At 66.9% G+C, this 12,766-nt stretch overlaps 2 protein-coding genes across 4 annotated transcripts in view; both read right to left on the bottom strand.

Moving 5' to 3' along the window:
• The window catches only part of BIN3 (bridging integrator 3), a 41,643-nt gene extending 41,488 nt beyond the window's left edge, over positions 1–155 (bottom strand). The window contains exon 1 of the mRNA XM_075444752.1: positions 94–155. Coding sequence (XP_075300867.1) covers positions 94–101 — 8 coding nt within the window. The 5' untranslated portion in view covers positions 102–155. The remainder of the gene's footprint in view (positions 1–93) is intronic.
• Positions 156–5,531: 5,376 nt separating this feature from the next.
• Positions 5,532–9,426, bottom strand: EGR3 (early growth response 3). 3 transcript variants are annotated; one of them, XM_075444809.1, is made up of 3 exons: positions 9,331–9,426; positions 7,660–7,817; positions 5,532–6,670 (listed from the first exon to the last, which is right to left on the bottom strand). In XM_075444809.1, exons 2-3 carry the CDS (start codon positions 7,811–7,813, stop codon positions 5,628–5,630), a joined length of 1,197 nt encoding a protein of 398 aa, XP_075300924.1. In that variant the 5' UTR covers positions 7,814–7,817; positions 9,331–9,426; the 3' UTR covers positions 5,532–5,627. The 3 variants fall into 3 exon arrangements, with proteins under 3 accessions (XP_075300924.1, XP_075300923.1, XP_075300925.1); XM_075444808.1 differs by lacking the exon at positions 9,331–9,426 and having other exon boundaries at positions 7,660–8,221; XM_075444810.1 differs by lacking the exons at positions 7,660–7,817; positions 9,331–9,426 and adding an exon at positions 7,419–7,495.
• Positions 9,427–12,766: the final 3,340 nt, after the last annotated feature.

The following is a 12,766-nucleotide window of genomic DNA, read 5'->3' as shown; positions in this document are numbered from 1 at the left end:
ACGGCGAGCCCCAGGCCGGTGCCGGGGCGGGTCCCGGGGGGTCCCGCGGGGAGCGGAGCACGGCGCGGCCCGGCCCGGGGGTCCCGCACTCACCAGCTCATCGTCCCGCGCCGCTCCCGGAAGTGCCGCCGCCTCCGCCCCGCCCCTTCCGGCAGCGCCGCCGCAGGGCGGGAGGACGGGGCAGCGTTAACCCGCCGCGTGCCGCGCCGGGGGTGACGTCGGAGGGGGGCGTGACGTCACGGGGCACGGCAATGGGGGGCCCGGAGCCGGGTCTGGGGGGGAAAACCACTGAAAATCCTCCGGTTTCGGTGCAGACCCCGGGAACGGGGCGGCGGAGTGAAAGCACCGCGCCCCCCCCCCCAAAACCGGGACCGCGGGGGCGGGCGGGGGGTTTTGGGGGGGGGCACCGGGGGTGGGCGAGGGCGCGGGGAGGGACAGGGACAGGGACAGGGACAGGGACAGGGCTGCCCCGGCCGGGGAGAGCCGAGAGCCGGGCAGCAGGGACGCGCAGCGCCGTGGGAAGGGCAGGAGCCCCCCGGTTTTGGGGAGAAAGCCCCCCGAATCGGGCTGCGGGGGCAGCAGGGGCAGCAAAGCCGTGCTGGGGACCCCAAAACACCCCCCTTGTCCTCAGCAGCGTCCCCAACAGCTGCCATTGGCCACCGCCAGCAGCCATCGGCCACCAGCCGCCACCAGCCGTGACCCAAAGCCAGACCCCCCCGAGTTTGGGGTGCCCGGGACCCCCACGGCCAGCCCGCGGTGACGTCGCGGTGGGGGTCCCGCTGACGGCACGTGCCCCCGCACGGGGCCGAGGGGAGGAGGCCCCCGGGCCGGGCGCCAAGGTTGGCTTTATCAATTAGCAGGTGGAGGTAAACAGGGCGGTAATTCCAGCCGGGGAGGAGGATGCTAAACTGGGAAGGTGTTCCCGGCACTGGTGAGGACAGGGATGAGCCGAGAAGGAGCGGGGCGGGGGGCAGACCCCGGGCGGGCAGCCGGCGGGGACGGTGCCCGGCAGACCCCGGGCACAAAACCAGTGCCGGGACTGGGAGAAGGCGCCAGGGTCGGCAGCGCCGGGATGGTGGGGAGGGGAGGTTGGATGGTGGGAAGGAATCGGTTTCGGGGCGCTGGTGGGGTGTCAGGGCAAACCCCGAGACGGGAGGAAGAGGAAGGATGGAGGAAGGCTGGTTCCCGCCGGCACCACGATGCCCCGCGCCGGCACCTCGGAAGGTGGCGGGAGGCAGAGCTGGGACACCAGGGTCCTGGCATCTGGGGGTCCCGATGGCCGCAGGGCTTGGGGAGCATCTTCCACCCGGGCTTTGCCCCCACCGTGCCAGTGGGCGAGTCTTGGCCCTTCCTCCAAAACGCTCTCCCGAGAGCGGAGGGTTGACCTGCTGCCCGGCCAGGGAGGGAGAGGAAGAGGAGGATGGGTTTGCACGGCGCCGGCGCAGCGGGAGACGAGGGTCGGGCATTCCAGAAACCATCCAGAGCTTCTGCAGAAGATGCGTCCTGCCGGGGCGGCCGGAGGTTGGGAAGACCAAGGAGGATTCCCACCAACATCTGCGGCGTCAAGACGTACCGGCTGCAAACCGGGCGCTGCTGGGCGTGGGTCCTCGTCGCTCCCAAGCCCGGGGACGGGGGTCTCAGCTCTTGGGGCTCCTCCTCCGAAGCAAATCCCGTCCCGTGGAGAGCTCTTGGGTTTCCACAACCGGCTTGCGAAGCCCGAAGACCCTCAGCAGGGAGGAGCGAGGCGTTGGTGGCCTCCTCGGGAACCCCGAGCCGCCGTCGAGAAGGGAAAGGCAGCAAGTTGTGTTGAGCTGGTACGTGACTGGCAAGCCCTTCCCTCCTCCCCAGAACACAGATAGCCCAGAACAGGGATGGAAAGTGCCGTGTTTCCGTAGCAACCAACATTTTCGTGCAAGGTGCTGCACGCGCTCCACACGTTTTGCCACCCAAGGGTGCTCCTCACCTTCCTGCTCCGCACGGAGGGGGTCCTGCCCGGTGGGACACCGCCGCCCGGGCGGCAGAGCGGGTCCCCAGCCCGACACCGGGGCCACGATGCCCCATTGACGCCTGGTGGGCTCCTTCCCTCCTCCTCCTCTTCCTCGCCGCCGGCGAAGGAGCCCAAAGCATTGGAGCAACCTCGGGTGGTTCCTTGCCGTGGCGTGGTGATGCTGGCATGGCCTCTCCCGGCAGCCTTTGCCATGCCCACCATCTCCAGTGTCTTCCAGTACAAGCCACCAAGTGGAGATGGGCACCACCACCACAGCACCCTCAGATGATTCTGGGGGCCGCGGTGGCTCTCCCCGTGCCACCGCCTGTGTCCGTGGCGGCTCCGGGGGGGACACCGCGGGGACCAAAACCAGCGGGCAGCCCCCGATCACCGCAGGACCTCCGAGATGCCGGGGCCACCGAGGGAAGAGCTCGCCCCGACCCCGCGCCGAATCCGGCAGCCGCTCCGACCTCGTCTTGATGGTCACCAAAGGCTCGGCCACCCGGGAATCCGCTCGGGGATGCGGGAGCCCACCCGGCGCGGTGCCTGGGGGGTCCCGAGCCGATTCCCCCAACGCCGCGAGGTCCTGTCCCTGGGTTCTCCCCGAAATTAAAGCCTCTCCGAGCCGGGGAGCCGAGCGGAACCGCAGGGACGGGCAGAGCCGCCCTGGCCTGGCCGGAGCAGCGGCTCCTCCGGGGCCCGGCTGCGGCCGCAAACCAAAAAAGCAGGAAATTCGACGGCAGTGCCGGTACCTCCACGCCCTGGGAACGCCGGGAACGACCGCGGTGCCAACGCCGGCCGCCAGCACCGCTGTCCAGCCCTGGGAAGCTTTTGGGGTGCCCGTGCTCCCGCCCCGCGCGGACCAAGCGACCCCCCCAGACCCTCAGCATCCTCCAGCCTTCGCCTCCAGCTCCAGGAGAGCCGGGGCTCCAGCCCCATCCCTGGGGAAGGATTCAACCATCGCAGGCCACCACCCGTGCGCCCGCTCCAAACGTCCAAGTGCCTCATCCTGCTCCGTCCCCAACCCGTCCCTCGCGCCCGTACAAGCGCCGGCTCCGAATCCCGGCGGGTTATTTTTAACCGGAGCGACCCAGCGCGGCAAAAATCCACTCTCCGCTCGGTACCTGGGGGCGATCTGGCTGGCGAAAGGCGCGGGGGCATTACGGGCTGGAGCGGCGCGATCCTCTTTCGCCCACCGTTATCCGACAGACGCGACCTGGCCAAAGCCACCGGCAAAATGGCGACGGGGTCAAGGCGGCGGCGAGCGGGGAAAAAGAAGACGCGAGGTCAAGAGCAAGCCAAGGACGCGGCGGTTTTGGGGGGGGGCTTCGGGGTGCAGCCCCATCCCCGTGCAGCTGGGAAAAGGGGGGGGACAGGAGGACGGAGCCGGTCGGCTTCGGGGTCGCCCAGCGTCCTGGCCGGCTGGTCTCGGCGCGCCGTCCTGCGAACAGAACTGAAGGAAAGGGGGGGGGCTGAGAAAAGGTCGGGTTATTTTTAAGAAAAATCATAGCAAAAAAAAAAAAGAAAAAAGAAAAAAAGATGTTTAAGAAAATACAACACTGGAGAAAAATGTACAGACAGGTTTCAAAGTCGCCCGCAAAGAGGCACAGCGCCCGCCCCGCACATTTCCAGCCCCTTGAACACCCCCCTTACATATTAGAGACTTTTTTTTTTGCTTTCCAAACCAACATCGGTCTTTTCAAAGCAAGGTAAAATAAAGATATTTACTACAGCTTTTGATTGTCAGCAAACACAATATATTTACTGCATTAGCATTTGCTCACAGTGCAAATGGTACAACAAGACATCAGTTCAATATTTCTGATTTTTTCCCTTAAAAATGCTGTATGCATTAACTATCATATTTGCATTACAACGTGACAAATGAGCAAATGAAATGTGTGTGAAAATTATCACCTTTTCACAATATCAAGCATAATTTTTTTTAACCTTAGTATAAGGTACTATAAATCCAAGAAATAAAAACATCCACAAAATATATTACATCTGGTATGATTTTTTTTTTCTCTAAGTACTCAACTTTATACAAAAGTCTTTCAAAAAATATCATTCCCTTAGGTTTGTGTGGTTAAACCTGATTGTGGTTTTTTGTTTTTTTTTTGTTGTTCCTTTCAGTTCACATAAATTAGACTGCATTCTTTCCCTTCTCTTTATTTTTTGTATGTTTTTAATTTTTTTTTTCACATGCAGACACCAAACCTGGATAGCACGACCTTTTGGCAACAAAGATTTTTTTTTTTTTAAAGTCATTATTATTTTTGCTTAGTTTAGCTTAAATGTCTGAGCACAGTTTTATTAAAACAAAAGAAGAAAAAAATCAGAGCAGTCATGCAATGACATGCACATACCAGAAGGAGAAAGAAAAAAAAAAAGAAAAATAAAATAGAGGACTAATTGATTTTTCTCCCTCCGTAGTTGGTTGGTTGTTTTAAAGTGACCAAATAAAATAAAATAAAAATATCTCACATTATAAAAAGTATTCAGCAAAATACTGGGCGCTTTTTTGTTTTTTTTTCCTGCATTTCTGTAAAGAATTTCCCTTCTGCTGAAAAAAAAAAAAAGGAAAAAAAAAAAAAAAAGACAAACCACCAAACCCAAAAGCTGCTGCCGGGACGTCGCTCCCGCCGCCCCCCGAAGTTGCGGGGGACCCGCAGAGCCGCCCCCCACCCCGCCAGCCCGGCCGGGGGTCCGAGCCCGCTTACCTCGGCCGCGGGGAACCGGTGCGTGGCTGGGGGGGGAGTGCTGCGGGGTGCGGGGTGCGGGGGAACGGCCCCAGGCCCGGCGGGGCGGGGGGGAGCCGGATCGGCTCCGTCCGTCCACCCCCAGCCGGACGGGCCCGATCCTGGGCAGCCCAGCCCCGGGGGAGCGGGGCGGCTGGGATCCCGGGGAGGGCCCGATCCTGGGCAGCCCAGCCCCGGGGGAGCGGGGCGGCTGGGATGCGGGTTCTCCGGGATCCGGGTCAGCGGGGATCCCGGGAATCTGCTCCCCGGGCAGCCCGGATCCGGGTCTTGCTGGGTGCGGGCCGGCTGGACCCCGGAGGTGCGGGGGTGCGGGGAGCCGGGCAGGCTGGAGCCGGAGTAGCCGGGTGCGGGCAATCCGGGTGCGGGAGGTGCGGGTAATCCGGGAGCAGGCAGAAGGGATCCGGGTGGGTCCGGAGGGTGCGGGCAGCCCGGACCCGGGCGGTGCGGGTACAGGCAGCCGGGATCCGGGCGGTGCGGGTACAGGCGGTGCGGGTACAGGCAGCCGGGATCCGGGCGGTGCGGGTACAGGCAGCCGGGATCTGGGCGGTGCGGGTACAGGCAGCCCAGACGCGGGCAATCCGGGTGCGGGCAGTGCGGGATCCGGGTGGTGCGAGTCCGGGCGATCCGGGTGCGGGCAGCCCAGATGCGGGCAGTGCGGGTCCGGACAGTGCGGGTCCCGGCGATCCCGGTGCGTGCAGGATCCGGGTGCGGGCCGGCTGGCCGCGGTCAATCCGGGTGCGGGCAGGCTGGACCCCACCCAGCGCAGCCCCCGGGCATCCCGAACCCGGGGGGCGAGGCCACCCCGGGCCCCCCCCCCGGAGTGGTGTGGAGGGCAGAACAGGAGATGGGGGTGCCACCGCGCCGCCCCCCGCAATCCCTCAAGCGCACGTGGTGACGGCGGGGGCGAGGGCGACGGGGGGCGAGGTGGCGGCGGCGGCGGTGGCGGGGGGCACGGCGGGGGGCTGCCCAGCCGAACCCTTCTCGGCCTTCTTCTCCTTCTGCTTGAGGTGGATCTTGGCGTGCCGCTTGCGCTCGTCGGAGCGGGCGAACTTGCGGCCGCAGAACTCGCAGGCGAAGGGTTTCTCGCCGGTGTGGGTGCGGATGTGGGTGGTGAGGTGGTCGCTGCGGCTGAAGCTCCGCATGCAGATGCGGCACTGGAAGGGCTTGTGGCCCGTGTGGATGCGGAGGTGGCGGGTGAGCTCGTCGGAGCGGGAGAAGCGCCGGTCACAACCCTCGGCGGGGCAGGCGTGGGGCCGCTCGTGGAGCGGCGTCTTGCTGGGCCGGTTGGGGTACTTGCGGGGTCGGATGGGCTTGAGGGTGAGCGGCGGCTGCGGCAGCCCCCCGAAACCCGGGTGGATCTGCTTGTCCTTGAAGGCCTTGATGGTCTCCAGCGGGGTGATGGGGGGCGGGTTGACGCGGATGGGGTCCAAGCTCTGGAAGGGTTTGTGCTCCGTGATGGTGCCCATGTCGTTGGGGTGGTGGTAGAGGTTATAGTCTGGGATCATGGGGAAGAGGTTGCTGTCCAAGGCGGGCTTGGCTGCCTGGTAATCCTGGGGGGAGTAGGTGAGGCCGGGGTTGCTCTGGGGGTCGTGGAAGGAGACGGGCTCCGGGTAGAGGTCACTGCAGGAGGAGTAGGGCGGCAGCGCGGGGTACATCTGGTCCACCTCGCCCTGCGGCGGGCCCATGCTGCCCGCCGAGCTCTGCGTGCTGGTGAGCGCGCCCGAGGACGGCGGCACCCCCAAGATGCCCGCGCTCATCAGGCTGATGATGTTGTCCTGGCACCAGTTGGAGGGCGAGTCGAAGGCGAATTTCCCCAGGTAGGTGACAGTCTTGTTCCCCGGGGCGGGTTGAAAAGTCCCCGAGTAGGAGGACAGTTCCTGACCGGCCTTTTCGTTCGCTAAGCCAATGTCCATAACATTATCTGCAAAGTGCGAGAGGAGCGGGGCAGGGTGAGCCGGGAGGGCCTCGCCGCCCCGGGGGTGGGGGGGGGGAAGCACCGGGGATACACCGGACCCCCCCCCGCCCCGCTCCCTCCTACCCCCCGCTGCTTTTCCCCCTCCCCGCTCCGCTCTCCGCGTACCGCGGCGCTGGCTGCGGGGGGTCCCGGGCTGGGAAGCGGTGGGTGGGTGTGGGGGGGGGGTGTGGGGGACACCCCACGGACTCCCCCGCGGGTGGGGCCGGGGGAAGGAGGTACCTGCGGGCTACAGGTAGGTTCCTCCCCGTCCAGCCCCCGGCAGCGCTGGGCTCTCGGCAGAGCCGGCTGCGGGCACCGACGCCGTTACCGAGCCCCGGGCGGGGAGAGACACGGGGGGTGGGGGGGGCTGGGGTGAGGTGGGGGGGGGTTGTTTAGCCCGGCGAGGCTCCGGGTGGGAGCGGGGGGACAGGCGGGGCGGCCCCCCTTCCCCCCTCCCCAGCCCTCGGCGCTCACCTGTGCCCCCCCCCAACCCCGAGCTCCGGGAAAGTCGGTGCCGCGTCCCGGGGGGGGGGGGGGATTGTGCGGGGCTGCCACGGCCACACGCGTCCGCGGCGCGGATCCCGGCGCAGGCGGGTGGCCCCTCCGCGTTACGGGGGGGGGGACGGGGGGACGGGGGACCAGGCTGTCCCCGTGTGTGTGTCCCCCCCCGTGTCCAGTCCCTTCCCCCCCCGGAGCCCGGCCGCCGTCCCCGTACCTGCGGCGGCGGCTCGGCAGCAGCGCTCGGCGCAGCCCCGCAGCGATCGCGCCGAGCAAAAAGCGGTGGGTGGGCGCGGGGGGGGGAACCGGGGGGGGGGGGGACAAGACGGGGACGCTCCCCAACCCCAGCTCTTCCCTTCCCTCCGAGGCTCCATGACACCCACAGCGTCCTCCTCCTCGCCCCACCGTCTCCCCCCCCCTTCTCCCCATTCCCCCCCCCCCCCCCTTTCCCCCTTTACCTGCGGCCATCTGGTTGTAGTGAGCCACCGAGTCGCTGCCGCTGGAGAAGAGATTCAAAGAGTTGGGGATCTCCTCTGGGTACAGATTGTCAGGCAATTGGTTCATCAAAGTGTTCATGGTCCCCGGCAGCTTCTCCAGTAGTTTGCCTGTCATAGCACTGGAGGAAAAGGCTGGCTCAACGTGGCTCCCGGCTCCGCTCCCGAGGAAACAACATCCGAGTGGCAGCTCCGTGCGAGGGAAATCATGCAGGAGAAAAAGTTGGGGGGGGGGGGGGGGGAGGAGGAGGGGGGGGGGGAGCCGGGGGTGGCGGCGGAGGAGGAGGGGGCGCGGGGAGGGAGGGGAGGGGAGGGGGGGGTGCGGTCCTGCGTGGGTCCCTGGTGGTGTTTCCTCGAGGGGGAGGGGGCGAGCTGGCTGGCAGATGTGGCTGTGGGAGCGGGTGGGAGGATTTAACCCCTCCTCTCTCTCTCTCCGGCTCTGCCGCTCGCTCCCCGGCCCCGCTCCCCCCCGCAACCGGCCCCGCTCGCAGGTTCCCTCGCTGCCGCCCGACTGCTCCGCCGGGGACTCCGCAGCCCATTTATCCGGGCGGCGGGAGCGCTCCGTGACGTAGCTGCCCATATATGGACAGACAAAGCCGAGCCGAGGCCGAGACGTCACAATGGAAGCTCCGCACAATGGAACATTAGAAAGCAGGAAGCGGGGCCGGCGAGAGCGGGGCCGGGCAACGGGTACCCTGCACCGGGCATCCCGCACCGGGCAACGGGCATCCCGCACCGGGCAACGGGTACCGGGCAACCCGGGTACCGGGCATCCCGCACCGGGTGCCGGGTACCGGGCAACCCGGGTACCGGGCATCCCGCACCGGGTACCGGACAACGGGTACCCTGCACCGGGCATCCCGCCCCGGGCACCGGGTACCAGACATCCCGCACCGGGCACCGGGCATCCCGCACTGGGTACCGGGCACTGAGTACCGGGCATCCCGCCCCGGACACGGGGCATTGGGCACCCGGCACCAGGGGGGGTGGGGGGATGTCTCTCTCCCCCTCCTCACTCACACCCCACCCGCTCCTCCCCGTGCCGGCTCCAGCCCCCCCCCGCCCGGATCGCTCCCCCCCGGGAAGGAGCGGGGGGCAGCCCGCCCCTGCCGCGCCCGTCCCTGCGTGTCCCCCCCCGGGGATGCTCAGAGACCGGCCCTTACCTGCAGATTTTATTCTTCCCCCCCCCCCTTCTCCTCTCGCCGGAGAGCGGCAGCGGGGAGGGGGGGAAACCTGTCGCAAACCCCATCCCGCAGCCCAGGAGAAGCGGGATGGGAGATGCTCGGGGCGGGGTGGGGGGTGGGAAGGAACAGCAGCACCAGGCAGATCCCGGAGCTCGGTGGGAAGGAGGGGGTCAGCGGGGAAGGCACAAGAGGTGCCTCCGCAGCCAGCCCCCCCCCTTCCCACCCCCCGGCTCCCGCGGAGAGCAGCGCTTTGAATACTTCAGAACAGGTAACACTTGTTGGTCGCCTGTGATTTTTAACCTCGCCTCCCCCCTTGCAAAGTTTGGCACTTCCAAGGCGTCGGTAATTAGGTGGTTTCGTGCGAAGTGTGCCAACTGATGCTATCTTTAAAACCCTCCGAGTTATACAGCCGATGGATGGAAAAACGCTGTGTTGCAAGAGCTCCACTTACCCAATTCCTGCAGGGCCGGCTTGGCGATGGGAGGGAGATCCGGGCTAGGGGAGAGCTGCGGCTGGAGGGGACCGGGCACCCGCTGCCGGCTGCGGGGGGGGCCGGGGGGGGGGGAGGAGGAGGGGGCCGGGGCTGCGGGGCGAGGGGATTTTGGCCCTGCGGTGCCAGCGGCCTCTGGGTTTGGGGGGTGTGGGGAGGGTGTGGGGGATGCTGCTGGGGGGGGGGGATGTGCGGGGAATGGGGGGGCAGCGACCCCCCACGGCGGCCTGTCTGTGAGCGCGGGGGGGTTGGCCCGTGTGCTTTTATCCACTCCGGGGCCCCCCACCAACTTCATCCACGGCAGCCCCCCCATCCACTGCAGCCACGCCCCCCCAATCCATTACAGCAGCGCCCATCCATCGCAGGACCCTGCTTTCATGAGAAGCCCCCCCATCCTTCGCAGAGCACCCCCATCCCGCGCAGAGCCCTCCCATCCTTCGCAGAGCCCCCCTATCCTTCACAGAGCCCCCCTATCCTTCGCAGAGCACCCCCATCGTGCGCAGAGCCCCCCTATCCTTCGCAGAGCCCCCCTACCCCTCGCAGAGCCCCCCCATCCCACGCAGAGCCCCCCCATCCCTCGCAGAACCCCCCCATCCTGCGCAGAGCCCCCCCATCCTTCGCAGAGCCCCCTTATCCTTCGCATCCCCCCACTCCACCCTGCACAGACCCCCCCCTCCAATCCCTTGCACCCTTATCACCCCCCCCCCCCACCTTCGCAGGGCATCCCGCTTCTTCCGCACCCCCGCTCTATTTACACCCCCCCCCCCCCGCCGCTGCCCCCCCCCAGCCCCCCGCCCCGCCCGTGGCCCGGCGCGGCCCGGGGGAGCTCGGCGGCGGCGGGGGGGGTGCGGGGGGGCGGGCGGGCGGCCGAGGGGAAGCTCCATACAAGGTCTGGATCCGGCCCCGCCTCCGCTGCCTTCTTTGGCGACCGGTTCCGGTGCCCCCGGCGCTGGGGAGGCGCGCGGAGGGGGACCCAGGGCCCGCACCCCCCCCCGCAGCACCGCCCCGACCCGCAGCGGGGGGTCCCGCCGACCCCCCCCCCCCCCCCCCCATCATCGCGTTCCCGCGGTGCCGGGGATGCTGCGGGTCCCCACGCTGCGTGCTCGGCTCCCGCGGGTGGCAGCAGCCGGCTGGGAGCAAAGCGGGGACCCTCCAAAACGGAGCTGCCCCTCCGCGACAGCCAAGCGTGGCCACCCCCCCCCCCAACCCCCCCCCCCCAACCCTCCCCCCCAGTTCCTTGGACTGCGTAGCGTCAGGGTTCGCTCGGCCTTACTGGTGGGCACTGGCGAGGCTTGCGCTGGGCATCGCGGTTGGGAGCAAGCGGGCACCAGCCCCGGCATCTCGTAGGGACCCGGGTGGGTGTTTGCCCCCTGCACCGTGGGCGGAAGGGTGACGGTGACACGGGCGCGGGGACGTGCACCCCGGGCACCGGACCCGCTCCTCGCCCCACAACTGAGCAACCCGGTGTCTCGTACGGACCCGGGTGGGTGTCCGGACCTGGGTGGGTGTCCGTCCCCGGCGCCGCGGTTGGAAGGGTGACGGTGACACGGGCGCGGGGCTGTGCACCCGTGACCCCCGCCTGGAGCGGGACCTGCTCCCCGCCGGGCACGCGGCCGTCCCCCACCGAACCGGGCGGCTGGGGCTGCGGGGATGACGCCCCGAGCCCCCGCGGCGGGGTTTGAGCCCGGTTCGAAGCTCACGAGACCCCGGCTTGCGGAAGGTGCCGGGCTGGGGGCGAGGCGCGCCGCCAAACCCAGCCGAGTCCCGCGCCGTCGCGGTTCCTCCTCGTGGTTCGACGCCAATTGATGGGGAACGGCCTTAAGCCAAAATAAACCGAGGCAGCCTGGCACGAAAACGGCCGCGTGGGGGTTGGGCCGGCTCAGTGACAGCTCAGCTTCAGGGGTCGGAGCGTCCCGAGTGGGGTAATTCACCCAAAGGGAGCAAAAAAAAAAAAGAGGAAAAAAATAAATCTCACCTGGGATGCTCTGAACGCTTTTGCGCTACAGCTTGGTCTGGACGGAGTCTGCGGCCGAGAGCTTTCGCTCCTCTCGCTCATCCCGCACGCCCGTCGCAGGCCGCCCGCGCCCCGTCCCGCGCGGGGTGTTCCAGCGACGCCGATCATCGTCGCCGGCGTCGGTGACTTCGCAGCCCGGCTCCACGTGCACGAAACGCTGCGGTCCCTTCCTCAGAGCTGGCGTGGAGCGTCCCGCACCGCCGCTGCTTCGTTAACCCCAGAGATAACGGGAGGAAAAACGCCCAGGGAGCGCGGGTGAGCCCGGCATCCCCTGCCCCTGGCACCCGCCTCGGTCCCCCTGCGCCCCGTCTCTCCGTCGGAGCTTGGGGCAAGCCCTGCCGTTATTTACACAGAATCCCAGCATGGCAGGGGTTGGAAGGGACCTCTGTGGGTCCCCCAGCCCAACCCCCTGCCCAAGCAGGGTCACCCAGAGCAGGGGGCACAGCACCGCGGCCAGGCGGGGCTGGAATATCTCCAGAGAAGGAGACTCCACAACCTCCCTGGGCAGCCTGGGCCAGGGCTCCGTCACCCTCAGAGGGAAGAAGTTCTTCCTCGGGTTCAGCTGGAGCTTCCTCTGCTTCAGTTTGTGCCCGTTGCCCCTTGTCCTGTCACTGGGCACCACTGGAAAGTCTGGCCCCGTTCTCCTGACCCCCACCCTGCAGATATTTATGGGCATTTCTAAGGTCCCCTCTCAGCCTTCTCTTCTCCAGGCTGAACAAGCCCAGCTCCCTCAGCCTCTCCTCAGAGGAGAGATGCTCCAGTCCCCTCCTCATCCTCGTAGCCCTCCGCTGGACTCTCTCCAGTAGCTCCTCATCTTTCTTGAACTGGGGAGCCCAGCACTGGACAGACTTTAGCAGTGCCCCAGCCGGGTTCGGTCCCCGTCATGCCCACACCAAGCAAGCGCTGGTGGCTTCCCCTGACCCAAAAAGCAAACACAGCCCCCGGCGCGAGCACCGAGAGCTCCTGCCGCCCCCAGCCCCCGACCCTCCCTTTCGGGCTGTGCCACGAGAAGAGTGGGTGACGCGCACCCATCCCCGCGTGCGGCGTGCTGACACCCCGGGGCCGCGTCCCTCGGGGTGCTGGCAGCTGACGGGTGATTTCTCCCCGCTTCTCTCGGTCTTGTGACCGGGTCCCGCAGCCCGACCGGTGATTCATGTGCCATCGGCCCCGCAGGTGCACCGGGCTGTGCCGCTGCTGGGGGGAGAGGCCACAGCACGCCAGCTCTCCAGGGACCACCGGGGCTTTGAAAAGGGGAACGACTCTGGTATTTTTTCACCTAATTAATGACAGCATCAATGGGAGGAGAACATGAGCGTGGTCTTCGTGCCTCGTGGTGAGGCAAATGGGATGCTTGTTCCCATTGAAATCATGCCTAAACCTTAC

Source organism: Opisthocomus hoazin, chromosome 28, assembly GCF_030867145.1.
Source record: "Opisthocomus hoazin isolate bOpiHoa1 chromosome 28, bOpiHoa1.hap1, whole genome shotgun sequence".
Taxonomy (NCBI): domain Eukaryota; kingdom Metazoa; phylum Chordata; class Aves; order Opisthocomiformes; family Opisthocomidae; genus Opisthocomus; species Opisthocomus hoazin.
Note: the sequence above shows the minus strand (reverse complement) of the source record. Positions and strands in the feature narration are given on the sequence as shown.

Coding starts and splice junctions, on each gene's coding strand:
- EGR3 (XM_075444809.1), bottom strand. CDS start 7,813: ATGACAGGCAAACTACTGGAGAAGCTGCCGGGGACCATGAACACTTTG. Junction 6,671..7,659: donor CTACAACCAGATGGCCGCAG/GTAAAGGGGGAA, acceptor CGCACTTTGCAG/ATAATGTTATGGACATTGGC.